Genomic DNA, 24,136 nt, shown 5'->3' with positions numbered 1-24,136 from the left:
GAAAGACAAGAAGAAAAAAAAATCATTCACATGATAGACCCGATCAGTTGGGACAGGGTTTTGGCGCAAAAAGGATAAGATGAGCCTGGCCCTCATTCTAGTTTTAGTTTCTTTTTCTTTTATCTCGTTGAAAGTTGACTCTAACAGATCGTCGCTGCTTTAAAACGGTGTCTCCGTTGTCGATCACCCGACTTAGTCGCCTCCGACAAACCTTTTCGCGACCGGCTTGAAATACCCCACGACACCACCCAGCTCATGTTGATCTTGTTCACAACGACTTCCTTCGACCTATACCTTTCGGCGCATTGTTATATGTGCCGTGTCAGTTCATAAGAACACAGCGAGCGACTTTGAGTCTTTGCGCTTGCTGCATCTGGAGACGATAGAAAGACTTCATCTACTACAAGAGAATATTACTCTATACAACATCAATTAGTTTGCTACAGGTTTACGAGGTATGTTGCGACAAAAGACACAAACTCAATTGACGACTAACATCACTAGATAGTTCTCTGCGATACCCTCGAATAAACATGTCTGCCCAACAACCCATCGCTGTAGGCGACTCCAAAGGCCCAACCGCCGACGCCGTCCAAACTTCTTCCGCCTCTGCGACTACCAACCAAGATGTCGCCGTTAGCCAGGGCATTCACACCCTCGAAGTCAAGTCTGTCCACTGGTACAGCTACCTGACCACCGTCGACTTCTGGGTTGTCCTCGCTCTCGGCCAGGTCCTTGCCCTGTGCATCACCGCGACCAACACCTTTACCAGCTTCCTCGCCGAGGCGGGCACCAACATTCCCGCCTTCCAGACCGTCTTCAACTACATCCTCATGTTCCTCATCTACACCCCCGTCTTCCTCTACAAGGATGGTATCAGTGGCTGGTGGAAGGTTGCTGTCAAGGATGGTTGGAAGTATCTGATCATGGCATTCCTGGACGTTGAGGGAAACTACTTTACTGTTTTGGCCTACCGATACACCAACGTCTTGTCCGCTCAGCTCATCAACTTCTGGGCCATTGTCTGTGTCGTGGTCATTTCTTTCTTCCTCCTCAAGGTCCGCTACAGAGTCTTCCAGATCATTGGTATCTTGGTCTGCTGTGGTGGTATGGGTATCTTGATTGGTAGTGACCACATCACCGGTTCCAACGGTGGTAACGGTCTTGACATGGTCAAGGGTGACTTGTTCGCACTTCTCGGTGCTACCCTCTACGGTACCACCAATGTTTTTGAGGAGTGGCTCGTTTCCCGAGCTCACTTGTACCACGTCCTGTCTTTCCTGGGCCTGTTTGGTATGTGCATCAACGGTGTCCAGGCCGCCATCTTTGACCGTGAGTCTTTTGATAACGCTACCTGGAACGGTAAGGTTATCGGCTGGATCGTCGGTTACACACTGTGCCTGAACCTTTTTTACATCCTTGTTCCCATTATGCTGCGCATGGGAAGTGCGGCTTTCCTCAACATTTCGTTGTTGACTGCCAACTTCTGGGGTGTCATTATTGGTATCCGGGTCTTTGGTTACACCATTCACTTCCTGTACCCCATTGCCTTTGTTCTTATCATCATTGGTCAGCTTATCTACTTTGTTACTGGTAGCATGCTCAGTGATTCCAAGAAGCCATGGCTGGGTGATAACCAGGAGGGTGGTGTTTTGGGCTTCGGTACTGCCAAGCTCAAGGCTCTTAACGCTGCGCGCAAGGCCCAGATGGAGTCTGAGACTGGCAACAACGAGTCTTAGGTTCGAATGATTGTATGATCGGTGGATATCCGGTTTTGGATTACTTTTGGTTAAATACCCTGGATAGTCATAGTTTTGCAGATGGTGCTGTAGGAGGAAGATGATAAGAAATAAGTTTCATGATTAATACAACCACCTAATTCTTTCTAAACCCAAATCCCGATCGAGAGTCTAGCACAACCGAAAAGTTAGCCTCAAGTTTCAAGGTACAGAGACTCGGAAGTCTGATCCAAATAGCACAAACTGACTTACCAATTTCATCCCTTAGGCAGTCTTCTGTTGCCGAATATCAGGCCAACTTTGCGAGCACAAAAATCATTCCAAACGGTAGTTTGAAATGTCTGTCTCAATTTTTTCAAAGAGATCCTCCAGTCGCCATTTAATGGTGCATGAGCAGATGCCAGAGGAAGTCGTCATATGCCTCATTTGATTCTGTGTCAACATCGGCTTGACTATTTCTGCGATGAAGCTCGAGATGCTGTGACCATTGTATGGAGCGACAGGAGGTGTGTCGAGAATTCCCAGTCTGTGTTGTTTTCCAATCAAGCTACCAAGCATCGTGATGGGACAATAACAATCGTCGCGAAGACAGATTGGTTCGCATAAAAGGCTCTTGCGGAGATCATCTAGACCATCTATCAATGTGCGAATGAGCTTCTGTCTCTTGGCATCAATCTTTTCTATTATTCATTAGTACCACAGCCACTATAAGCCCGTAGGACAACGTACTAACAGTTTCACCAAGAGGAAGTGCACCCGGGCATATTTCTTCGATACCACTGATCTCCTTAAGAATGATCCTGGACATGGGAGAGATCACGTCATCTCGGGAGAAGACCCAAGATATGGACAGCCAAATGAGGCTGCTCTTGCAAAAGGTCTCAGGCATTTTTCCGGATCTTTGAAGATTGTCAATGCATACGTTGACAATATGTCACAGGCACTCGTGCAATGCGTAGTAGTCGACTATAACAGCGATTCGGGCCAGAAGTCCAATGTTGATATTCTCTGGTATAACGTTATAGCGTCCATGAATGGCATCCAGTACAATTGCAAAGGCAGCGGGGTCCCAGAACTTAGCAATAACCTGACGATGACCAGATGCAGAGACAGAAGAGGAATTTTCGCTCCACGTTCCCTCTAACATGGCGCGGAACATACGAGAGGCAAGAATCAGGTGTCGGGAGGAGACGCGCATTCGAACCTCAACCCGGATCTCTCCATCAGGATCTGGGCCTTCATCAAGGTCAAAGGCGACGTATCTTCCATCGAGGGTTGGATTATTGAAAAATAGATCATGGTCGCCATCATAGAACGGGTCACGGTACCCATCTACGTCGCCCCTATCGATGTACGGTACGATCGACCTTGTGTTGACGTTGCCGAATTTCAAAACAATCTCAGCATCGCCGCCCGGTTCGATGTCATAGGTGATTTGTGCTATGACCAAATGCCAGGTTAGGTTATCGGACAGTAGACCTAAGACCTAGTCCAAAGTAGCATGAACTGACTCACCTGTTTCGCGTCTTTTGTGCTGATGCCGTGATGTCATGAGATGAAGAAGAAAGAGAATGATGGGTGAAGAAGGAAGTTTTTTTTTATTTGGGAGGAGAAGGTGAAGTGCTGGGCAGTGAATGTTGTTTTATTCTGTTTATTTGTTGATGTGCAGCTGGCTGGCACTTCTCTGTCACTGCCAACTTGGCTCAGATACCTCAGGCTACAACGGATCTTGACAGTGGTATACAGTGAACAAATGATTATAATTTTGGATACTGTCGGGAACTGTGACTTGGATGGCTAGCAGTTAATAGAAAAGATGGCCGAAGAGTATGGTCTAAGTAGAAACTATCCTACTAATTTCGCCTCTTGTGCCTCGCAGAACCCAGGGGGAGAGGTGGTTATCAAGTTCTCGATTCTCTTTGACTACTAGGTATCTATAAAATCTACCGTGATGGTTACACTCTTGCTGAAATACTACTCCTGCTCGTAGCAAGGGACTGTACCATCTTTGCTTTCTTCCTCTCTGGCATCACATAACGACCATGCATACGGAAACCTCGAGCATGTGCATTACTCAACCCTAGCAGTGCCGCACTCGCAAGCAACAATCCAATAAGCACAATAGCACCCGCCTGCGTCATATTTCCTCCCAGTGCAGCAGACATGTATACCATCAGCTTAGCCACTGCTTCAAGGTAGCCCTCCAGTACCGACTGTGCACGTAGCCAAGCGTGCGTAACGATAGCTTGTAAATCTGCATCCGGGCCGCGAAGTTGCACGCTGTGTCCTCCGCCGAGGTCGATGCGATACTCTGTCATGATCAAGCTCTCAGGGGGAGGTTCTGAGTGTGTCATGCGTTGTTTTATAGCCCATATGTTGAGTATGCGTGAGATTATCAGCGTGAGCATTATAGCAAGCCCCCACCAATCTTCCAGAATAACCATGAAGGATATAGATGATAGTGTTATGATGGGACTGCCGAGGTAGAGAAGATGGCTGAGCCAGTCGACATCCGAAAGTGAAGCCCAATCATCATGATCCGCATCATCATCTTCCTCCTCATCGGCGATTTTCTTTCTTTCAAGTACTTTTCCAATAAACTTGACCACATCCAACGGTGTGTCTATCCCCACGTTTAGAGTGATGCTGTCCTCACCATCTTTGCATAAACTCTTGAGATAACTCGCCGTCATTGTATTCTTCACAGCGTACTGCATTTCTCCAAGTGCTTGTGTGGAAAGGGCCATTAAGCCGACGGGGGCTTCGCGTTCGAGATCGTTGCATGCTTGTTGGTAGTGTAAACCTGGGGCGAGGACGAAGGCGTCTACCCAAGAGGCACCGCCGGTGAGAGCTGTTCTGCGGGATATTGTGCGGAGGTCAGCTAGGACGAGGAGACCGCTGGCGGAGAGGGTTATGCTCGGGATGGGAGTATCGGTCCATGATGGGATGAGAGATCGGGCCTGTTTGGTGTAAGTGGATGGTAGTTCAGGAGACATGCGAAACGGACCTCCATATTAAGTACCAGCTGCCGGGCATCGATCATCTCAAGAAACTGGCGAAGGTTATTAAAGATATTACTACCATACTGTAAATACGGTGGTATATATATAATCTCAACATGCCCTTCTTGGCAGATTTCGATGATGGCATTTCTTCAATTTCCACCCGCATGACCACTACATGAGAACTCATCCCAAGACGGGATTTTGATCTGAAACAAAGAAAGTTCCGAAGAAGCCTTGATTTTTCTCATCATTTTAATTACAAAGGTGCAGGTTCAAGGTTCAGATACATATTGGATTGTAAGACATTGAGTTGTGTTAGTGGCACGGGATCTGTTACTACGCGTGGGGCGGTCTCATGATGGGAACTCGCGCACAAACTCACAAAGGATATCTCTTCTCCAAATCTGGTCATTCGAATAGCTATCACTAATGTTCACAGTATACTTGTTAAATCTCCTCGAAATCGTGATGGCATACTCCATGTGTTTCATCGCTCAATCAAAAGGCCCAAGATGCCTGCTGCGGTTGTGGTTGATGCTGATGACTGATGCTGGTGAAGAGGCTATAAATGGCTGAGGTGATGAAATCAAGTAAATAAAGCGCTTGTGAATGAAATAACATGGCGACATGACTTTAGGAAGGACGAGTTGAGTTGTGATATGATCTTTTGTGGATAACCGATTGAGTGAACAATGAATGAAGTTATGGGTTGGTGATACTTGGATACTGGCGTGTTTGTATTGGACAACTCATACTTGAAGGATCTTATAGAGGAGAAGCGTATCAAGGAGTAGAAGACTAGTTGTTGCCAACTTGCCTAAGCGATAAAATAATTTTGTCACTTTATGCTGTTCGGGACCTGATCTTGAACTGTTTATTTTCTGTATCATAACTTCTATCCCCTGGCCAGGGGAACAGACTCTTCTGTTACTAAACGTGATGACAAGTCCACGACCATGATTTTGCCTTACTGCAAAACAGTCAAATCGTATCCATTGATGTCTTTCCCAATTTCCAGGCCAACGTACGTCAGTCGCCAAGTAATAATACATGTACAGGATTTGTACTTGTAAAGGCCTTGGCGGTCCTTCCCTCTGTCCGGTCTTGATGAAGGGAAAGCATTACTTGCCGAGATGAAGAATGCGAGGTTGTAGCCACTATATGGAGCGGCGGGAGGCGGGTCAAGAAGACGGAGCTTTTGTTGTTCCCGTATCAAAATCCCAAGCATCGTGGCGGAACAGTAGGGATTCTTGGCCACAGGGCAGCCTTCCTCGTCTGAAAGTTGCTTGCGGAGAGCATTCAAACCGGACATGAATCTTCCGATACACTGCTGTCTCTTGATATCAATTTTTTCTGTGCTATGTCAGTGCTGTATTCATGATGGGTCTGCATTGGAATCATAACGAACCGAGAATATGGCCGATAGGGAGATCCTCCGAATTAATGAATGAGAGGCCCGAGATTCTCCGAAGGAGCATCCTGGATATAGGAAGCATTATATCCAGCTTTGAAAACACCCAGGAGATGTAGAGCCACACGAGGCTGCTCTTGCAATAGACATCAGGCACTGGGTATGTTCCGCGAACCCCGGTCATCCATATGTCGCTGATGGGCTGAAGGTTTTCGTGACAGGCGTAATAGTCGATTACGGTAGCGATCCGGGCCAGCAGTCCTGGGTGTATATCCTTTAGAATATCCTGATAACGCCCGTGGATAGCATCCATTACAATTGCCAGCGCGGCGGCGTCCCAGTCGGTAGTCTTGATCTGAACAGGACCAGACTGGGAGTGAGAAGCCTGTAAGAGATTCTCACACCATGGTCCCTCCAGCATAGTGCGGAACGTACAAGAGGCGAGAATCAAGTGTCGCGAGGACACACGCATCCGAACTTCGGTAGTCTTATCCTCAGCGTCTTGTTGAATGTTGAAGACGGCATATCGTTCAACAAGGGTCGGGTTTTGCAAGACACAATTACCGTCATACCTGGGTACATGGTAGTCATCCCACCCCCCGGATGTGATGATTGGCACGATCTTTTGTTTGTTTAGATATTCCAACACAAGCTCAATATCGCCGCCAGAGTCGATTTCGTACGTGATTATTGCCATCTCTGATGAGGCACAGCTGGGAGGAAGGTAGGTCGAATAAAATCCAGTACTGATTTGGTGGGTGATGAAAAGATTGGATCAGCCGTACCACGTAGAAATATATGAGAGTGTTGATGTGTTCGTCTCCTCTGCTCTCAGTTCCTAATTTTTTGTTGCGACAGCTGCGTGCCAGTGTCAGTCAAACTGTCAATGGCAGGCTCAGTGTGTAACAAAAAACATCAACCTCCAAGCTTCAGGCTGTAAAGAACAAACAGTGCAAGAGCTTGGTCTAAATGGCCTGAACTGACTCATTAATTTCGACTCTTATGGTTCTTGTAGCCAGTTTTCAGGGACAGACTCTGGACTCTTAGTTGGAATTGTATTTTGGATAGAATTATGTATTTACTTTGGTCACTTGCAATGCAATACTCTGAATAGACATGATTTGTATTCCCTGTTGTCCATGTAATCATTAGAGCTAATTGGCCCTGAAAATAACCGTATTATACAAACTCCATCTCTTGTTGACGTTGCCCAAAACCGACAACCAATCAGGACAGTGAATAGGCACCTCTTCCAAGAACATCATTCTAAGCAGTATCGGTATCCTTCCCCACCCCTTCATCCTTCTTTTCTGCTTCCGTCTCCATTGGCTCCGGCACTGTGGGAGCTTCCATAGCAGGAGCTTCAAGGACAGGATCACTGGGCTTCTCCTCCTCTGTAACCATAGGCTCATCGGCTGGTGCTTCTGGAACCTCTGATGGTATTGTGGTTGGCTCAGGGGTTACCTCAGCTTTTGGTTCTGTGGGTGCATCTGTAGGTGCCTCGACAGTTGGCTGGACCTCAGTCTCAGCAACAGGCTCAGGTCCAGACTCAAGGACAGGTGCCTCAACGGGCTCGGCAACAGGCTCGGCAACAGGCTCGGCAACGGATTCGACAGGAGGTTCAATGTCCATCTCTGCAGGAGCTTCAGGGGCGGGCTCTTCCACTGGCGCGGGCACCGATGGAGTTGGTAGATCTTCCTTAATGCCCTCTATGTCTGCATGCTCTTGATCAAGCTTATCCATCAAGCTGGCAATCATATCAGGAGATTCTCCCCTGACAACGTCTTCAACAGCGGGAGGGATAGACTCTTCCTTGATCTCTGGTTGAGGCGGCGTTGGTGACTTGGCCTCCTCTACAACAGACTCTTGCAGGGTAGTTTCAGCAGGTGGCTCTGCTGGGGGCTCGACGACTGAGGGAGGAGCAGTCGGAACATCAGGAACGTCGGAGACAGGTGCAGTGATTGAAGCTGAGTCATCGGGTCTGATGCTATCTTCTGTCAAGCCAGTGTCCTTCTGTTCCAATTGCGGCCTTGATGGGAGAGCTTCTTCCCCAGGCAGAATGTCAAAGGGAAGCTTGGCATCACTTCCAGGGGCAGAATGTCCTTGTCCGCCAGAGCTTCCCGGAGGTGAAGCAGCGATATTACCAACTTCTTCGGGTGGGGGAGGCAGGAGCGCTTCGTTATCGGTTGGTTCCATCATGGGAATATCGCGATCGGTCGCAGCTTCAGGGGCCTCTCCGACAACCGTTGATGGCGGCTCGGCCACAGTTGACTCAGCAGGTTCAGCTCCAGGTCCTACTACTGGTGGTTGTTCAACCCCAAACGCAGCATTCACAGCCGTTTTCAGAATGTGCTCTTCATCAACTCCCGACGCATGAGGCTCGTTGTCATGAACAGGGGGCTCCAGAGATGCCTCTTTGAGGTTTTCCTCGGTCAGTTGAGGCTCCTTAGTCTCGTCAATGTCCGCAAAAGGCGCATGAAGCGACTCCTGCAGCATCTGCTCTGTGTCCTCCTTTGTAGGTGAAGGCATGACAACGTTCTTGAGAGGACTGCCTTCAACCCTTGATTCTTCAGGCGTGAGTGTAGGTGGGGCAAGATTTGCAGCGCTTTCTTGTGCGGGCTCAAAAGAATCGCTTTCCATAACGACGTCCGTGTCGTCATTCGTAGGGGCAGCAGGAAGTTCAGCTGGAGCAGGCTCAGGAGCAGGAGGCGGGGTGGGAGCGGACTCAGTAGTCGTTGTGGGGACAGCGTCTGTCATTTCGTGATCTTGCTGTTTGTTGTTTTCACCGCCCGCTTGGCTGGCCGGAGCTGGTGTTCCGTCTCCCTCTTCACCTTCATCGCCTTCGTCATCTTCTCCATCTTCATCGTCATCGTCATCATCTGCATCGACCATTGAACTATCCCGATTGGCCGAGTCTTCGCGCTCTTGTTTGATAGCCTATGAAATGTCAGTAACAGGGTAGAACAGATCTGCAGATCCCAACGTACAGCTTCTGTGGGGTTCTCAGGCTTGACGGGAGCAGCAGGGGTGGCACCATCTGCAGTTCCAGCGGGTGCCGCGATAGGAGCTCCAGCTTCAGGCAGAGGATTCTTGATCTTCTTCTTTCCGCGACCAGGACCAGCCTTGGTCTTTCTCTTAGGAGGTGGAGGCCTTCGCCGGTTGGGAACAGGTGTCGTAGCAAGAGGCTCTAAGCCAGCGGAAGGCGCAGGTTCGATTCTAGTAGAAACGATTTCGCCCTGAACCTTTTGACCCTCGCCCAGTGTGACCTCCTCTGTATATGGGTTTCCAGCGGCGTCGATTCTCCTAATAGTCGCCCTTGTAACCGTTGGTCCCTGGACCTTCTCTTCGACTGTTCGACTGGCGATTGTCACGGTATTCTTTTGTCGCTTTGCGAGGTGCGACACACCAGAGCTATCGAGGTTTCGTGGCAGCTGCTTCCAGACCTTGACACTGAATCCTCTGGCGCCCGTATCTTCATCCTTCTTCTCTGGCTTCTCGGGAGCAGCATCAGCGTCACCCTCCTCCTCTTCCACTGGCGCAGGCCTCTTATACAATCGTCCAGATCGCGCGGCAGCAAGTAGTTCCTGAGTGTGTGTTGGGAGTAGACCCGAGTCCTTTGGCATGCCATGGGGTAGATCGATCGACCAGATATCGTTTTGTTGAGTTTGTTCTTGCTGTTGCGGCGGCACAACATTTATCCATTCTTGTCGCCATTGTCGCACGGGCAAACCTTTGAAATGTCAATAGGCGTCGTCGGGCGAACTAAAAATAATCATACCTTCGAAATCGTCATGCTCGGCGTAACCAGCTCTGTTGGCGCGACGCGTCTAGTTAAGTTTAGTGATGTATTGTATGCGCCAGGGAAGCAAACGGGGACTCACTCCAGGCGCCATCGCTACTGCAAGACGGAATCGACTCGTATACTATCTATGATAATGACCAAAAACCAATGCTATACTCGAATTCGATTGGTATGCTTGCGACGTTGTAGAATATACAGTTCGGGAATTAGTTGTACGAGGCTGAGTCGCGATTCGCGATGGCTGTCAAATGTCATTGTTGGTTGACCAATTGAATTCACCGTTCCCCGCTGACGTAATACACTTTAGAAGAATCTTGAGTCAACGGCCTTCTAAGTACAGATAGATGTTACTAAGAGTGTTATCTTCTCTTGTAGATGGCTCAAAACTGTTGTAAAAGCGTGTGCTATTATTCATGTCAGGCTTTTTGAGCGTTCCTGGGATGCACCAGTATGCATCTTCACGTATCCTTTCCACTGCATCGGCAAACCACATAAACCAGTATAATCATTGGACAAGACGATTGAAAGGCGAAATGGAGTCAGGATTGAGATTCTCCGTCTAATATTCGAGCCCCGGTACGCTCCCTCCAACCTGAAGGTACTCCTCATGGCTCGTTGACGCCTTTGATCCTTGGTATCTGATACATATACATTATCCCCCAAACCCATGCTACTGTACACTCGAGTTGTCTCTTTTATATTTTATCCAGTCGTTTCAAAATTCGTGACGGTGAATCATCTTAGTCGTAACTGGGAAAACACAATTAGTAATGCAACTGGTGGCGATAGCTTCGTTTTTCCAACTTACCCCTGCTCCTTCTGTCTGAGAATCTCTTGGTTGTTGCCAGTCTGCTTTCCCTGGTAGAAGTTAGGATACCAGTTATATGCCTTCTGTGAATGTGACCTACCGAGATACCACCCTCAACGACTAACCGGTCGATTTGGTAGAACTGGCTGATGACTGTTTGTCGCTGCTCACTGTCAGCATTTCGCCCATGTTTTGACACACACATGTATCCACCACGCACCTTCAAGCCCTGAAGCTCCTTAATTCCGTGTTGAACCAACTCCTGCACCTTTCGGCTATCTTGCTCGCCCTGGTGTTCTCGGAAAGCATCTCTCGTCCGTCGCTTCGCATACTCGCGAAAGTTGTACGCAGAGAACTGCGAACCTTGCCGTAATAATTGGCGGTACTGCGCAAAAAAGAGCCGTTAGCCATGATCAAAAATATTTGTTGAGAGGTGCACTATCATCCCTGCGAAGGGCGGCAATTCCCTCTGCTGTGCGCGGGGAGGGAACTCACGAGTGATCGAACTTGCTGCGACATGTCGCCTTTAATTGTGCTAGCGACAGACATTTGGTGTGTTTGTTGTAGATTGGGGGGGGTATCGACTACAAAAAGTAGATTGGCGACGGCGATGATGCAAGGCATTTGGATTTGGACTGCGAGCTCGGTGTTAGTCGGCGCGGAGAAATTTGCCGCTCCGGCCGGCTTTTCCGGGGAAGAGATTTCGTACTGTGCCTCACACTCGTTTTAGAGTTGAAAATACAGTGCGTAGGTGTAACATCAATCGGTATCATCCTCCGTGATATCGGGAAATTCAACAATCTGATAAGATATGATATATGTAGAGAGACCAGGAGGATCTCTCGTATGGTTCTATATTTCTCACCAAGCTCAACCGCATTGTTTGGATGTTGGAACATTTGCTTCTTATCTGAGTCAACTGTCGTTGCAAACAAGCGAAATGGACATGAGTTTGTATTGTCCACAGAACAAGTTCAACAATAAACATCAACAATTCACATTGGCTGTGAGAGGTAAACATGTAAATAAGGAATTATTGTTGATCTTGGAATATGCTCTGGCATCTACAGAGTAATACAGATACTTCTCATAGAGCCAGAGTTATCTCGAGTTCCAACTACCCTGTAGACGTAGAATCGTGTCGTTAAGAACACAGACTGTTACCATAAGACACATGCAAGCCATAATCAGAGACAAGTCAGAAGGAGGAAATGGCCGCGATATTCCTTTTTCTGTTGATTGAACTTTGGTGGATTCCCCAAAGGTGCTAGACACCTACCCATCAACTCTGGCTTTACTTCATTCGTCACTTACACAAGATCCCTACCCAGCTGATACTGCAACTCTTTCCAACAAGACTAGACTTTATAGTAGCATCATATCATGCGATTTTGCATCTAGAAACTCACTCGTTGCACCAAATTTTATCTCCCTTGCATGTATGTAATGCCGACGCCACTTGTCTCTGATGCTAAAAGCAACTACTCACAGAGACACCTTGTTCCCCCAGCCATCGAGGTGATGAAAGCAAAAAAGGTTCAGCTAGAACCCAAGTATCTAGAACAAATTTGAAGACTAGAATATTTTCTTTTGCGCGTGTTGTCTCGGGCCAAGAAGCCGTTTCTTTCGACCGTGCTGTCCACCGTTGTGGCGGTCGGGACGGAGACGAGAACCGCATGCAAGGGAAGATAATCTAAGCAACGAATGTCACTTACTATTCTAGTTGCAGATGGAAGTGGAAGGCCTGAAATTTTATAGCAAGACTTTGATCAATCAGAAAACCCCAACTAAAAGGTTGCATGGCTTTCCCAAGCAAAAGACGCTGATGCATGTCCCTCCGAATGCGGCCAAGGTGGTCTTGTATTTCGGATCGAGGCGACGATATAGTCCGGTTTAGTGACGAATGTTGCACTCGCAAAAGGGTTCCGGAACCCCTTGCATTGTGGAGCGTTCCCATGTCCCTTGCGTCAAAGTTCTAGAGATGCAGCCATACTTTGATGCACAAACTTTTCGATGAGATGCATGCAAGTTACTCCGGACTGGTCAGATGTAACTCCATGTGCGGCACGGATCCGGATGTCATCCAATACATATTCTAGAAAATCTGAGTTGTGATACTTGTGTAACCTGTCGTACGATTTGACTATTGCCAGGATGGGTCAGGTTGGGAGAAAATATGCAATGAACGAGGCCAGCTACATGCGTGGTACAACGTGTTATGGAAGACCATTGAGCGTTGAGGCTGAGAAAAAGGAACGGGTAGTAATATGAACCATTCCGAAACGAGGGACTATGCGTATGTGCTCTAAGAGATTACATTAGGATGTTTTGTGGATAAAATTTCTATGAGTTGTGCGCTTGCGGCAGATGTTTAACTAGTTTGCTTTTGGAGTAGATTGCAGCTGTCAATGATGGCACGGAATTGAGCATCCTGTTTCGCCAGCTCGTCGTCTTGTTGATCATCTGAGGAAGTGGTCATGGATGAAATTGCTGTCTCAAGTGATTGTGATGGAATCCCGTTCGTTTCAAGCAGATGATCGAATCTTGTCTTCTCTCCGAGATCTGTAGACAGTTGTGCTATAAAGTTGTATCGGTTTTGGTTCAGGTTCGGTTTCACGATGGTGACAGTCTTGGTTGGTTGCTCGGTTGACAGTGGAGGTTTGAACCAGAGGTTGGTGACCGAGGCATTTAGATTGGCGACTTCGGTGGGATGAGCGTTCTCAGACAGAGTCCATCGCATGATCTTGCCCTTGGTGTGTCCAGACAATATTGAAGTACCGTCGTTTGTCAGAGCAATACACGATGGTTGTCCAAGTTCCGGATCCGAGACAGCAAGCGGGGTGTTGATCTGCACGACAATGGAAGGTTGCTCAGTGCTGCGGGAACCAAGCAACGGCTTGTCTCCACCGAATAGTTCAACAAGGTAGACAGCACCAGCTTCGGATGACACAAAGAGTGCCCTGGCACTGGGATCAAGACGAGCGCAGAGGGGAGTTGCAGGGAACAGTACCGTACGGAGGAGCTGGCCTGTCTGATAGTTCCAGACGATGCATGTCTTGTCTTTACTGGCAGACACACATATGCCAGTTTCCGAATTGGTACCAGGACTGACAGTTAGACTTGTGATGGCACCTCGGTGATTGGAGAGTGTCAGATCGGGCTCCTGTTCAGCCTTTGCGTCGAGCTCTAGAAGACGGGATAACGACCAGACGTTGATGTTGGAGTCATCGGACCCGGAAAGAATGTGATATGGCGTTACGGCCAAGCATGAGACGGCCTGAACGTGACAAGGCGGCGTGGATACTTGTCGTCCGGTGCATGTCTGAATCACTGGTCAGTATTGATATACGATGATTTCATGATGTACACAACATGGAACAGTGGAGTAATGAAGGGGCTGAGACGAACTAACCTCCCAAAGAAATAGCCTACCCTCGGTAGATCCAACCACCAAGACTTGACCAACAATAGCCAAGCAGCGGATCCTTTCTGGAAAGGGTACGAGAGCACAGGGAGAAACGGCAGAGTTGGAGTTGTCAGGTGGAATTGCGTAGACGTGAACATGGGCCTTTTGGTCTTGGGCAGTAAAAATGTGAGTCTGACTGACGGCTAGACCGTTAACAGGGGTTGAACTCTTCTTGAATGTTGACTTGATGGTGTGAGATGGTGTGAGAGAGTGAGAATACAAGCCGACATCTTTGGAGACGGCAGTATTCGGGGCCAGAGGAGGCCCAGAAATGGTCGAGATGAACTTTTGAGATAGCATTGTTTCAAATGAATGATCCGTATGTCCGTACAAGGCTGAAGATGAGAAAAGGCCTGTTACTCCGAGGTAAGGAATGTTTGTTGGTTCAGTTGCCGGTAGTATGGATGCGGGGGGTACACAGACAACCGAGAAGCCGGAATTGTTCAAAGCAAAGACGGATGTAATGCAGTTGGCTCTACAGCGGCTTCGTTTCCGTCTACCAAGAGGAAATTATGCTTGCTGGAGAAAGAAGCAAACAAACCGGGAGAATGGATCCGTTGGCGGTGGTGTAAACTTGTGCTGGGACTTATAGCCTTGGTGTTGTTGAATTGGCCAATGAGGATGTGGTTTTAAGTTTTTCCAGCGAAAAGGGTCCAGGCTTTTGTCAGTATTGTGATGAGCCAAGACCAAGATGAGGTGAAACGAAACAAAGCGTCTGATGAAGGATTCCTTTTTAGTGCGTGTTTGTTGGAAAAGGTTGCCTTGCTTTAGTTGCAGAAGGGACTTTTTTTTCTTTGTCCTTTGCTGCTAACTAAATTATGCACGAGCTTTGACGTTCGTGAAGTTTTGCTTACTTTTTTTTTCTTTTCTGCTAGACTTGCGCCAGATTCAGTTGCTCACCGCCCGAGGCTGACTTAGTAACCCGCATGGGTGTCTTACAGTGTAAAAGTCTGTTGTAGGTAGAAGTTGATCGAAATTGACACTGTATTATCTGGCGGGTCTCACTGGGGACGGGAGGATCGTGAGTTTCTGAATTAGAGGGAGGAAGCTAGGATCTATTCCCCAAGCCTTCCCGTGTCGCTTTGATTGTCTAACCTTATCGCAATACTAGCTGCAGCAGGAAATAAAGCATTGGTAAAGTGCTAAATTAATTGCTTGCTATTCCCTATTCCCAAAGTTATTTCTGAAGCAAATGTAATATTCAGATTGAAAATCGTAGGAAAGAGAGGAGAAGGAGCACCTGCTGCAATGCACTCCGCCAAGATAATGCCCGTAGTTCAATGGGCAGCTGTCCCTTCCGTACCTATGCCTCTGTAACCTGGAATTAGGTGCATAGGCAGGTGCAGAGTCCTTGCATGAGTGCATTTAGAAATGCATTGCTTTTTCATCTCTTGCATCATCCTTTTTCTATCCTTGTCATCCCTTACCTTACTCCATATCAATTGATTTTGAAATGATGTCTTGCCTGTTGCTTCTTGTTGCATCTTTTCTTGTTCTTCGACCTTTCCATCACAATTCGTCACTCTAGGAACGTCTCGTCACATACCAGAGCCACCCACAAAAGCAGCTAACGATCAACTCTGACATGCAGCAGGGCTAGTTACTTAAGCGATTCTAGGCCTTGCCTGTCATCACCATCTGACAGAAGTGACAGATCGACTGTTGAGCCGCTATCGCTTTCGCTTGACCTCATCACGAAAACACGTGGCCTTAGCTTGGACTGACAAGTGATATCACTTCAGCCCATCTCGTCCTTCTGCTCTCTTTCTCTGCAGATACGACATGACGACCATGTGGAAATAGATAAGCGTAACGCTCACACGCATACCGACCCAGTTATGATCCCCCTTACATGACAGATCCCAGGGGGGCCCTACCTTGTCAGGACGGTCTAGAGTCTCCGCATCTGCGAATGGTTCCGATCCCCTAACAACGTTCAACATTGACCATTACATGCATTGTTGTCTCCCTGCTTACCCCCGCTGCGATTACCAATAACGTGCGGCTAGATCTGGCTTGTCGGCTTTATCATTCAAGCCTGGACTTATCGCCCAGATCAGAGTTCGGAATGCATGCCAGTGTTTCGTTTCAGCCACAGAGCGAGAACCAACGCAAATACCAAGCTAATTTGGGCAAGATGTTCACTCTTCGTGATCGCGTCCGGTGGCACTTTGAGATCAGACGCACAGGTTACTGAATTCTACTATTCCCGTATCGTCGGTCCACCAACTGGCACACCTCTTGGATCCCAGTGACGCAGAGTTGGTAATCTGTTGGCGTCGACAAGCTCAGCCATCACAAGACTTTACACCCTTGTTGACATAGACTTGGTACAGAGCAACACTGGATGACGCTTATCCGAGCGCGGAAGTCTTTTCAGTCATCTTTGACCTGACCTCGGCAGTCCACTCTATTATTGTTGGGTCTTCTCAGCCCGTCCTGGCCAAGTACTGTTCTCGGATGGCCGTTCGCGGCACTTACCTGCTTAAGATTTTTGTGAAAGCCATGAGCGTATTCATGCTCACATTATCTCAAGCGGAAACCTGTCACGGCAGCACTCAGCGTCCCGAGATGGGAGGTCACAGTTACAGTGCTTGAGTGTGCAACCAACCTGATGCCCTTTTTGCTCTCCCTTGCACATCTTGTCCTGGTTCCTTTGATTGGGACAAGGATCAGCAGTGTTTAAAACTTTGGTCAAGACCCACTAGAGCTGCATCGATGCTTGGTGGTACAGAACAGGACAACTGACCCCCGTTCTGTTGTTTTGCTTTTTCGCGGCGCAACCATCTCTTCCGCCAACGCCACTCACCTTCCCACCTCATTCCTTTCGTCAGGGCGCGGCCGTTAGTTACATTCATCTTGTTCGGGACCGTAGCTATAGTCATGGCTATAGCCAAGCCAGAGTATCACGACCCTAGTTACCTGGGTTCTGCCATGTGCAACAGCCCCAACTCTCAACGGGACTTGTCTGTTGCAGCCCAGTTTCTTGTCTTCATCCATGGATCTTACTTGATCTTGGTGCACAGTACGTACTAAGAGGTGGTCTGAACGATGCGATCTACTGTAAGAGCATAACAAGCCATCTTCCTCCCTCCGATTGTTTTGTCTCACCCTGCATGCCCACTCTTATATCCACTATTCCCAACTGGCTTGCGATTAAGTTCCAGTCCAAGTCAAATCATATAAGTGTTGCTGTGCCCTGTGAGACCGCCTGCTCCAGATGCCAGAGCAGTGAATCACGGTAACAATTGTGTCTCTGGTTGGGTTTGTGAACATTGGGCTTGATTTTTCTTTCGTGTTTGTACTTGCCCTGGTTTACTTATACGGACACGACCTCATATCCCTTGAGGACTCGCGCCTACCTGCGACACCTTACACCCTTTCGAAAGGACAATCGGCTTTTAGCATGACGGGATTGCTGCCTCTTGCATTACCAGCTTCACGCCCAGACACACCTCCTGTGCTTTTTGACAACGGCTTCATCGAAGATATGATGGATTGCTTTCCGGAGATGTTAGCAAGAGACTTGGAGAGATCGAAACCGCTCTTTGAATCCAAGAATATGACTTCCGGTATGCCATCTGGACCTGTCTGGTTCGCAGAGAACCATGTCAGCAACCGAAGTCCATCATCCCCGAGTCGAATTCCTGCTTCTCCTTATCAATCGGGGTCTGTACTCGTGCAGAACTTGGGATCGATAGAAGAACGAAGGTCAATGGTCTCATTTCTTGAACATCGAGGACAACGCATCGAGGAAGTCGAATCAGATGAGGAATCCGTTTCATCGGCACAATCCTCAGCAGGCATCCCTATCCCTTCTGTTAAGTTGCGCGAACACTCTATAGCCACGGTAGCAACATCTTTTACTTCAGCAAGCGGCAATCCGCCATCCCCAAAAAGTCTATTACCCACCGAGCGAGGACATGAATACAGCTGGATCGACGCTGATTCCGAGGTTGATGAAGATGAGGCCAGATCCGTAATGCGAGACCAATTAGCCACACCGAGAGGGACGGCTGCTCTATCACCACGGCCACCGACGCCAACCAACATGGAGTCAACATTTGACATCACAATCATGATGAAGGCTCCCCAACCTCGTCTACACAGAGCATGTTCATACGCCGACGAGTCACCAAAGAGCTCGAAAAAGCACAGAAGACAAATCTCATCCAAATCTCTGGACGCGCCAGTTATCCCTCCCAGAGTCGCATCTCTTTCAAGTGCGACAGAGTCAACAAATACGACACCAAGACTCAGGACACCCGTGTATGATTCGCGGATAAGTCCCGACCGTCATGGTTACACGAAAATGTCATTCACCCCTACCCACCGCTTTCGTGAAGAGGCAGACAACAGCACAATCCTCTTAAAATCAGACTTTGGATCTATTGAGTTGGAAATTGAGGACGAAGACAGATACATGGACCATTATCCACCTCCCCCACCATTGTCCCGACCCGATACAGTTTACATCGAACAAACACCACCGCCTTCACCACTACCTACTGTTGAATCTTGGCTCAATGATTCGAATCCTCCCTGCATGCCTCATATACCTGTCGACGATTTGGTCAAGGCCGTGCCCCTTCCTCCTGATGTTATTGAGACGCTCAGAGTTTCAATCGCATGCTTCCCTGAGACAATGTTGCTGTCTTCGAGTTTGACCACAGAAACAATCCGGTCATACTCCAAGAAAGTCAGAAATCCTTCGGTTGATAGCTGGGCTGACCCAGCAACCGACTCATCGTCCTTGCACCCCCGAAAGTCGATCTGGAAGAAGGTTGTTTCACATGGTCGTGACTCAAGTTCCACTAGACGTCATCGATTGCACTCGTATGACAGCAACACTTCATCGGGTTCCGTCGCGCCCCCAGTCCCTTGGGCTTCTCTGCGACATGTTTTCCCTGGTTGCTCAGACTACATCTGTGATGCTTTGTATGCTCACATCGTCGCCTACAACTATGTATCACGAGTCCCCCGCAATCAACCTGCAGGAAATCGGGCATCAACATCAGAATCAAAGCAGGGCGATAATATTCCAAAGAAAGCTGCCTCACTTCTGGGCCTTAGCTCAATGCAAACCACCCCTACACCTAATGTTGGCCGATTCGCTAGGAAGTTTAGCTCTCCTCTTACAGCTATTGGCTTGGGCAAAGAGGAGACATCGACTGTGACCAATAACGATAACGCGACACGAAATATCGAGTCAGGACTACTTCGCTGTATCTCTCGACTTGTCGGTACTGCCAAGATGATTACAGAGAATGGTACTACAGAGGAGAGAATCATGGAGACCGAACCACAGGCGGTGGACATGATGTTTGTACGAAGTCTATGTGAGATAGTGAGGTTGTGCGAGGAAGTATCATGTCCCCAGATGAACTAAGCTATCATGCTGGTTTGGGACTCTTGGGCTTTGAGTTTGTTCTGTATGTCTGTATTCTAAAAGCGTGTACTGGGATCAGGTTTGGTGGCCATATACCCTGATTGATAGGTTGGGGCTTTTCCTTGACCTTTGATGAAGTCGATAATAGACATACCGCATCACTTTCTTGTCTCCTATCATTTACTGTGTGACGTATTAATTATTCCATTTGCCTCCACCAACATGACACAGCAAACCTCAACGTTGCCCCGAGTCCATGGATCCGTCTCTCCCAACTCCAAGGTATCAGAACAACAAAGAATGACTCTCGTTTAGATTTCCCCGAGTAGCTAAGGAGGACCCCTGATCGACAATCATGAGTTTATCCTAAACTTGTATTCATTTGAAGCGATGGCGTCTAAGTCTGATCGGCGACTTTGGCTCCCGCCCGCTACTAGTACCATCACGGATGTGTTTGCGAAAAGGCGCCTTTGTTTTATCCCCAAAAGGGAAGGGAAATGGTCATTTTCATATAGGGCTGCTTACACCTGATCTCCTTGATTTGTAATGCTGCGTATACCAAAAGGGCTGATACACCTCATGATTCAAGGCCACGAAGCTAAGCAAGAGGGATTCTTATTGTCGATAAGGCTTAACTTTATGCCACCTTTTCTTATCCTCGTGTTATTTCCAGTGGTTCCCTTCCATCTTTGAATAGCTCCTCGTGCCAAGGGACCCCGTGTCCTGGCTTCTGACACAAGGCGTCCCAATCCACAGCCGCAAAGTTTGGCTCCAGGGGGCTAAATACGCGCGCTTTCTTAGACTCTTTGTCTTCCTTGGGTGCGGTGTACATGATTTTGCCTCCTTCGATTTCTGCGATCGGTGATGAGGCTGAGGGCTGAAGACGCTGCGTGATGAGATGTCGTAGTTGAGTGTGATACCACATTTTGTCCCACCAGTTTTTTAGTCTGGAACTCTTCAGCCCGTCGATGTAAGCGTTGTGGTGGATTGCTATGGGTGTAGTGCCAAAGAAAAAGTCTGTGTACAGTGGGATGGAGCCCCAGTTTGTAGAGGACAGGAGAGTGTCGTTGATGTTGCGTATCTCGGGGGGTATACCGTTTATGCGGATGGGACCTGGGACACCTGTCTTTTTAGACTCTTCGATGATATTAGTCTTGTTGAGAAGATGTACAAAGTAACCGTCTTCTTCAGATGAACATGTTGGTGGTGCTGTGGTGAAGTTGTAGTCCAAGCCGATGCCGAATTCGAAGCGCTGGCCAGAAAGTGCTGCGTCGGCAATCTTGCGGACATCGTGGGAGAGTGTATCTCTGTTGTCGGGAGATACAGAGTCGTTCCATGATGCTCCGAGTTGTCTCATCCATTCGCGCCATATCTCTTGGTCACCGATGACTTCACCAATAAGAGCTTGGTCACTCCAAAGTTGCCGACCCTTCATAGCTACGACATCGATCTTCTCTTTGGATCTTTGCAGCGCGTCTCGTAGACCACCCATAGAGCCCATGATAAGACCACTGTTGACACATCTTGGACGGACTTTCTTGTATTTGCGCGCTGGATCAAACGACCAGGGAACCTCGTCAGTGCCGTCTCCATACATATCTTTCGGCATAGGAGAATCAGGCCAATGTTCGTATCGAGGATCAGAGCCGGAGTAAGCATCTGGAAAGCAGTCTTTTGCCGTAGTGATGATTATATCCTGCCGAGGTGGCGGTATAGGAAAGTTAGCGCTAATGTTGAGATCTGCCCATTGTTTTTGTACTCTGGCATCTGCTTCGCGATTGAGCTGATGATAGCGCTCTAGTAGAACAGAAGGAGGGAGCTGGAACCACATATCATAGGCGTCTACCAGTACTGCAATGTCGTCGTCGCTCACATCGTCATCGTCAGTTTGGTCGAGGAGTACTTGTATGGCTGCTAGTAGACTCTCGAGCTTAGCGATGTGACTGCCTGCAAAGTGCCATGTAGGTCGGTTGTATTCGCGCTTCCAGTTGAGCAGGATAGGCATTGGATAACCCATTGCGACGGCAGACATTATAGTTTTGCAGAGGTTGATGTGTGGTGAGTCGGCGGGCATGAAGAGTCGTAGACGACGAGTAGAGCTTGGCTTAGAAGTCTTTTGAGGAATTGCAAGACTTGTTAGGTCTTCTTTGGAGATAAATGATCCATGATTAGGGTTAGAAGAGAAATGATTAAGTGGTTGATCAAACTGGATGCTTGTTAGTTGAGTAGACAGGTAGGTGTATGGTTGTTTGAGTTACCAATCCTATAAAAGTCACCCATGAGATGAGTATAAATGTTGTAGTTATAATAACCCATTTGAAGTTCTTCACAGATCGAGGTATAAAAGATGATAGTACTGGTCTTGCCGATTGGGCAGATGGAAACGATGCATCTTCAGGGTCTGCGCTGGGAACTCTTCTCATCCTGGAGTATGAAGGGTTTGATAGTGAAGAGGAGGAAGACATTTACAAAAACAACAGCAACATTTCAGAGAAGAGTCAGTCATGTTAAAGAGGAAATGCGTTGAATTTGACCACATGATGAAGAACAATCACCATCACCATCAACTAATTAATTTAGTTATCATGATTGATCTTCATCATAGTTATAAGAAGAATATTGGACCATCAATCACATTAGGCTAGCGGCCATTAATACGCTACAGCCAATCATTTAGCACCGTGGTCTAACAAAACAACCCCACGTGTAAATATATCGTGACTTTACAGGTTATTCGTCACTATCCAATACAGGACTTTGCTGAAAGCTGGTGATGAATTGATTCGTAAAGAGGACAACTAATTACCTATTATCGGGTATTTTTATGTCATTTCGATCAACAAGTACCGAAGTAGTTACATGGGTACGGGTAAATTTGCCGAAAAGATGGGCTGTGTCAAGAAATATCCACGGGCCATTTAACTAGACGTTCTAGAACTCGTATTGCTTACGTTTCTTATAATAATAGATTTCGTACCTTTTGAATCACTTCTCCTTTACTTCTCTTTTCTCTTTCTTCGCTTCATTCCGGGCTGGAATTGAGGAGGAATGAAATACACCATGGACTCTTCTAAAGGTGCTAGACACTTGAGTGTCACGATGCAAACATATCTCGGTTTCGCAGTCCTTGGTACATGACTCAATCTCTCACCACCACTCACTAATAACTAACCAATTCTCAGGCCTTGTTAACGCAATTGTACCATTTATTGTACATTCTGCAAACTACCTCATCATTCCTTATCCACGTTGGATAGTCATCCTCATCGAGACTCTCCCAGCTCTTCTCACAAAACTACTTCTGCCTCACTTTATCCACAGAATCCCTTACTGGATGCGCCCTCTCAGCATAGGAGCAGTATGGATAATCATCGCCCTCATCACAAAATCAACACCACCAAACATCGCACCTCCAGTGAGAATATTCACTTCCGCGCTTGCTTCAGCGTCGGCTGCAGCAATGGAGCTTTCTTTCCTAGGAATGCTGCGCTACTACAACCGTCTTGGACTCGCAGGTTGGGGAGCAGGTGTGGGCGCAGGAGCAGTCTTTTGCGCCGTCTTGCCTTTTGTGTTGACCGTTTGGCTTGAGTCTTTTCTACGCGATTTTATCGATTGCATTTATGTGCTTGTTGGTGCGATGCTCGTGGCATTCTTTGTTGTTCTTCCAGGGGCACCGGTCAACTATCCACATGCGCGACAGGAATTGGCCAAGGATGATATTGAGGATGCGTCGCCTTTACTTCAGGATCCTGTTCAGCAACTCTCGCGACTATTGAGTACGAAAAACCGTATTCATCTTATAAAAAGCATAACTCGACCTTTTATGATTCCCTTATTTGGGGCATTTGCGGCACAGGCTCTCGTATACCCTGGTCTTTCACGAGCCTTGCCTCTTCCAGGGTCCTCGGCATCTTTCTTCTCGTATTTAACCACCTACGGCCTCTCTTTCCAATTAGGCAATTTTATCTCTCGGACACACGTTTTACTTTTCCGACCAGCCAATCTCAAAGCTTCTTTCACGATACTCGGGACAGCGACACTCATTCTACTCGCAAACTCCATCTTTCTTGTCTCCTCGGCAGAAGTTATGATGGGTATACTAGCTTTCACGGCTGGTCTAGGTGGAGGCGCAGTCTACATGATTGTTTTTGACAAAGTGCTTGAAGAAAAGACGCTCGATACTGGGATCAATCAGGAGTTTTGTCTTCAGGTTGTAGGAGTCGGTGAGACTGCTGGTCTTGTCGCTGGTGGAATACTAGGTACCATGCTTGAGAGTTTGATGTGTCGAGGAGTATTTACAACGACACAACGATGGTGTCATACAAGTCAATGAGAAGTAAAGAGGTGGTTTATAGTTAGTTAGATACCAAAGCTCATGATAAGATGAATAGCAACAATTGATTAAGCTACAACGTAGTAATGATATGAACTGAACTCATATGTTCTTAGCCGCTGATATACAACATGAACTACTGAAATGTTATAAGATGTAAGAAATCGTGTTGTTCCCGGTTGA

The 24,136-nt window shown here is 47.6% G+C and overlaps 11 protein-coding genes across 11 annotated transcripts; 3 read left to right on the top strand and 8 right to left on the bottom strand.

Annotated features, from left to right (window-relative positions):
- The first annotated feature begins 130 nt into the window (after positions 1-130).
- EDB82DRAFT_115384 (uncharacterized protein) lies at positions 131-1,896 on the top strand. The gene is made up of 2 exons (XM_025732187.2): positions 131-455; positions 505-1,896. The coding sequence occupies exon 2, from the start codon at positions 534-536 to the stop codon at positions 1,737-1,739; it is 1,206 nt and encodes a 401-aa protein (XP_025587601.1). The 5' UTR covers positions 131-455; positions 505-533; the 3' UTR covers positions 1,740-1,896.
- Positions 1,897-2,001: 105 nt separating this feature from the next.
- EDB82DRAFT_573126 (uncharacterized protein) lies at positions 2,002-3,291 on the bottom strand (the record flags this gene model as incomplete). Its single annotated transcript, XM_065609929.1, has 4 exons — positions 2,002-2,419; positions 2,469-2,638; positions 2,684-3,218; positions 3,255-3,291. The coding sequence occupies 4 exons, from the start codon at positions 3,289-3,291 to the stop codon at positions 2,055-2,057; spliced, it is 1,107 nt and encodes a 368-aa protein (XP_065466000.1). The 3' UTR covers positions 2,002-2,054.
- Positions 3,292-3,528: 237 nt separating this feature from the next.
- On the bottom strand, positions 3,529-4,804 carry EDB82DRAFT_493406 (uncharacterized protein). The gene is made up of 2 exons (XM_025732220.2): positions 4,747-4,804; positions 3,529-4,699 (listed from the first exon to the last, which is right to left on the bottom strand). The coding sequence occupies exons 1-2, from the start codon at positions 4,780-4,782 to the stop codon at positions 3,695-3,697; spliced, it is 1,041 nt and encodes a 346-aa protein (XP_025587604.2). The 5' UTR covers positions 4,783-4,804; the 3' UTR covers positions 3,529-3,694.
- A 588-nt stretch (positions 4,805-5,392) lies between these two features.
- EDB82DRAFT_552807 (uncharacterized protein) lies at positions 5,393-6,852 on the bottom strand (the record flags this gene model as incomplete). Its single annotated transcript, XM_025732231.2, has 2 exons — positions 5,393-6,097; positions 6,153-6,852. 2 exons carry the CDS (start codon positions 6,850-6,852, stop codon positions 5,712-5,714), a joined length of 1,086 nt encoding a protein of 361 aa, XP_025587605.1. The 3' UTR covers positions 5,393-5,711.
- Positions 6,853-7,207: 355 nt separating this feature from the next.
- EDB82DRAFT_534497 (uncharacterized protein) lies at positions 7,208-10,180 on the bottom strand. Its single transcript, XM_025732242.2, has 4 exons — positions 10,037-10,180; positions 9,934-9,982; positions 9,143-9,885; positions 7,208-9,092 (listed from the first exon to the last, which is right to left on the bottom strand). Exons 1-4 carry the CDS (start codon positions 10,046-10,048, stop codon positions 7,422-7,424), a joined length of 2,475 nt encoding a protein of 824 aa, XP_025587606.1. The 5' UTR covers positions 10,049-10,180; the 3' UTR covers positions 7,208-7,421.
- Positions 10,181-10,265: 85 nt separating this feature from the next.
- Positions 10,266-11,371, bottom strand: EDB82DRAFT_493390 (uncharacterized protein). Its single transcript, XM_025732253.2, has 5 exons — positions 11,261-11,371; positions 10,986-11,150; positions 10,866-10,928; positions 10,766-10,815; positions 10,266-10,707 (listed from the first exon to the last, which is right to left on the bottom strand). The coding sequence occupies exons 1-5, from the start codon at positions 11,312-11,314 to the stop codon at positions 10,698-10,700; spliced, it is 342 nt and encodes a 113-aa protein (XP_025587607.1). The 5' UTR covers positions 11,315-11,371; the 3' UTR covers positions 10,266-10,697.
- Positions 11,372-11,431: 60 nt separating this feature from the next.
- Positions 11,432-11,815, bottom strand: EDB82DRAFT_493387 (uncharacterized protein). Its single transcript, XM_065608427.1, has one exon. The coding sequence runs from the start codon at positions 11,784-11,786 to the stop codon at positions 11,559-11,561; it is 228 nt and encodes a 75-aa protein (XP_065465999.1). The 5' UTR covers positions 11,787-11,815; the 3' UTR covers positions 11,432-11,558.
- A 1,321-nt stretch (positions 11,816-13,136) lies between these two features.
- EDB82DRAFT_544228 (WD40-repeat-containing domain protein) lies at positions 13,137-14,531 on the bottom strand (the record flags this gene model as incomplete). Its single annotated transcript, XM_025732266.1, has 2 exons — positions 13,137-14,087; positions 14,178-14,531. 2 exons carry the CDS (start codon positions 14,529-14,531, stop codon positions 13,137-13,139), a joined length of 1,305 nt encoding a protein of 434 aa, XP_025587608.1.
- A 2,845-nt stretch (positions 14,532-17,376) lies between these two features.
- EDB82DRAFT_115272 (uncharacterized protein) lies at positions 17,377-19,824 on the top strand. Its single transcript, XM_025732277.2, has one exon. The coding sequence runs from the start codon at positions 17,638-17,640 to the stop codon at positions 19,618-19,620; it is 1,983 nt and encodes a 660-aa protein (XP_025587609.1). The 5' UTR covers positions 17,377-17,637; the 3' UTR covers positions 19,621-19,824.
- A 448-nt stretch (positions 19,825-20,272) lies between these two features.
- Positions 20,273-22,043, bottom strand: EDB82DRAFT_522305 (uncharacterized protein; the record flags this gene model as incomplete). The annotated part of the gene is made up of 2 exons (XM_025732288.1): positions 20,273-21,826; positions 21,879-22,043. The coding sequence occupies 2 exons, from the start codon at positions 22,041-22,043 to the stop codon at positions 20,273-20,275; spliced, it is 1,719 nt and encodes a 572-aa protein (XP_025587610.1).
- A 349-nt stretch (positions 22,044-22,392) lies between these two features.
- Positions 22,393-24,055, top strand: EDB82DRAFT_454405 (batten's disease protein Cln3). The gene is made up of 2 exons (XM_025732299.2): positions 22,393-22,750; positions 22,803-24,055. The coding sequence occupies exons 1-2, from the start codon at positions 22,669-22,671 to the stop codon at positions 23,951-23,953; spliced, it is 1,233 nt and encodes a 410-aa protein (XP_025587611.2). The 5' UTR covers positions 22,393-22,668; the 3' UTR covers positions 23,954-24,055.
- Positions 24,056-24,136: the final 81 nt, after the last annotated feature.

Source organism: Fusarium venenatum (genome assembly GCF_020744135.1).
Source record: "Fusarium venenatum strain MPI-CAGE-CH-0201 chromosome Unknown EDB82scaffold_1, whole genome shotgun sequence".
In the NCBI taxonomy this organism is placed as follows: Eukaryota; Fungi; Ascomycota; class Sordariomycetes; order Hypocreales; family Nectriaceae; genus Fusarium; species Fusarium venenatum.
Note: the sequence above shows the minus strand (reverse complement) of the source record. Positions and strands in the feature narration are given on the sequence as shown.

What these genes read in the sequence shown, in the direction of transcription:
- EDB82DRAFT_115384 (XM_025732187.2), top strand. Translation starts at nt 534, where the DNA reads ATGTCTGCCCAACAACCCATCGCTGTAGGCGACTCCAAAGGCCCAACC.
- EDB82DRAFT_493406 (XM_025732220.2), bottom strand. Translation starts at nt 4,782, where the DNA reads ATGATCGATGCCCGGCAGCTGGTACTTAATATGGAG. An exon ending in AGCTGGTACTTAATATGGAG is followed by an intron (nt 4,700 to 4,746) that starts GTCCGTTTCGCA and finishes TACACCAAACAG; the next exon opens with GCCCGATCTCTCATCCCATC.
- EDB82DRAFT_534497 (XM_025732242.2), bottom strand. An exon ending in CGAGCATGACGATTTCGAAG is followed by an intron (nt 9,886 to 9,933) that starts GTATGATTATTT and finishes GACATTTCAAAG; the next exon opens with GTTTGCCCGTGCGACAATGG. An exon ending in CTGAGAACCCCACAGAAGCT is followed by an intron (nt 9,093 to 9,142) that starts GTACGTTGGGAT and finishes GACATTTCATAG; the next exon opens with GCTATCAAACAAGAGCGCGA.
- EDB82DRAFT_493390 (XM_025732253.2), bottom strand. Translation starts at nt 11,314, where the DNA reads ATGTCTGTCGCTAGCACAATTAAAGGCGACATGTCGCAGCAAGTTCGA. An exon ending in CGCAGCAAGTTCGATCACTC is followed by an intron (nt 11,151 to 11,260) that starts GTGAGTTCCCTC and finishes TTTTTTGCGCAG; the next exon opens with TACCGCCAATTATTACGGCA. An exon ending in AGGAGCTTCAGGGCTTGAAG is followed by an intron (nt 10,929 to 10,985) that starts GTGCGTGGTGGA and finishes GACAGTGAGCAG; the next exon opens with CGACAAACAGTCATCAGCCA.
- EDB82DRAFT_493387 (XM_065608427.1), bottom strand. Translation starts at nt 11,786, where the DNA reads ATGTTTACCTCTCACAGCCAATGTGAATTGTTGATGTTTATTGTTGAA.
- EDB82DRAFT_115272 (XM_025732277.2), top strand. Translation starts at nt 17,638, where the DNA reads ATGACGGGATTGCTGCCTCTTGCATTACCAGCTTCACGCCCAGACACA.
- EDB82DRAFT_454405 (XM_025732299.2), top strand. Translation starts at nt 22,669, where the DNA reads ATGAAATACACCATGGACTCTTCTAAAGGTGCTAGACACTTGAGTGTC. An exon ending in TCTCGGTTTCGCAGTCCTTG is followed by an intron (nt 22,751 to 22,802) that starts GTACATGACTCA and finishes ACCAATTCTCAG; the next exon opens with GCCTTGTTAACGCAATTGTA.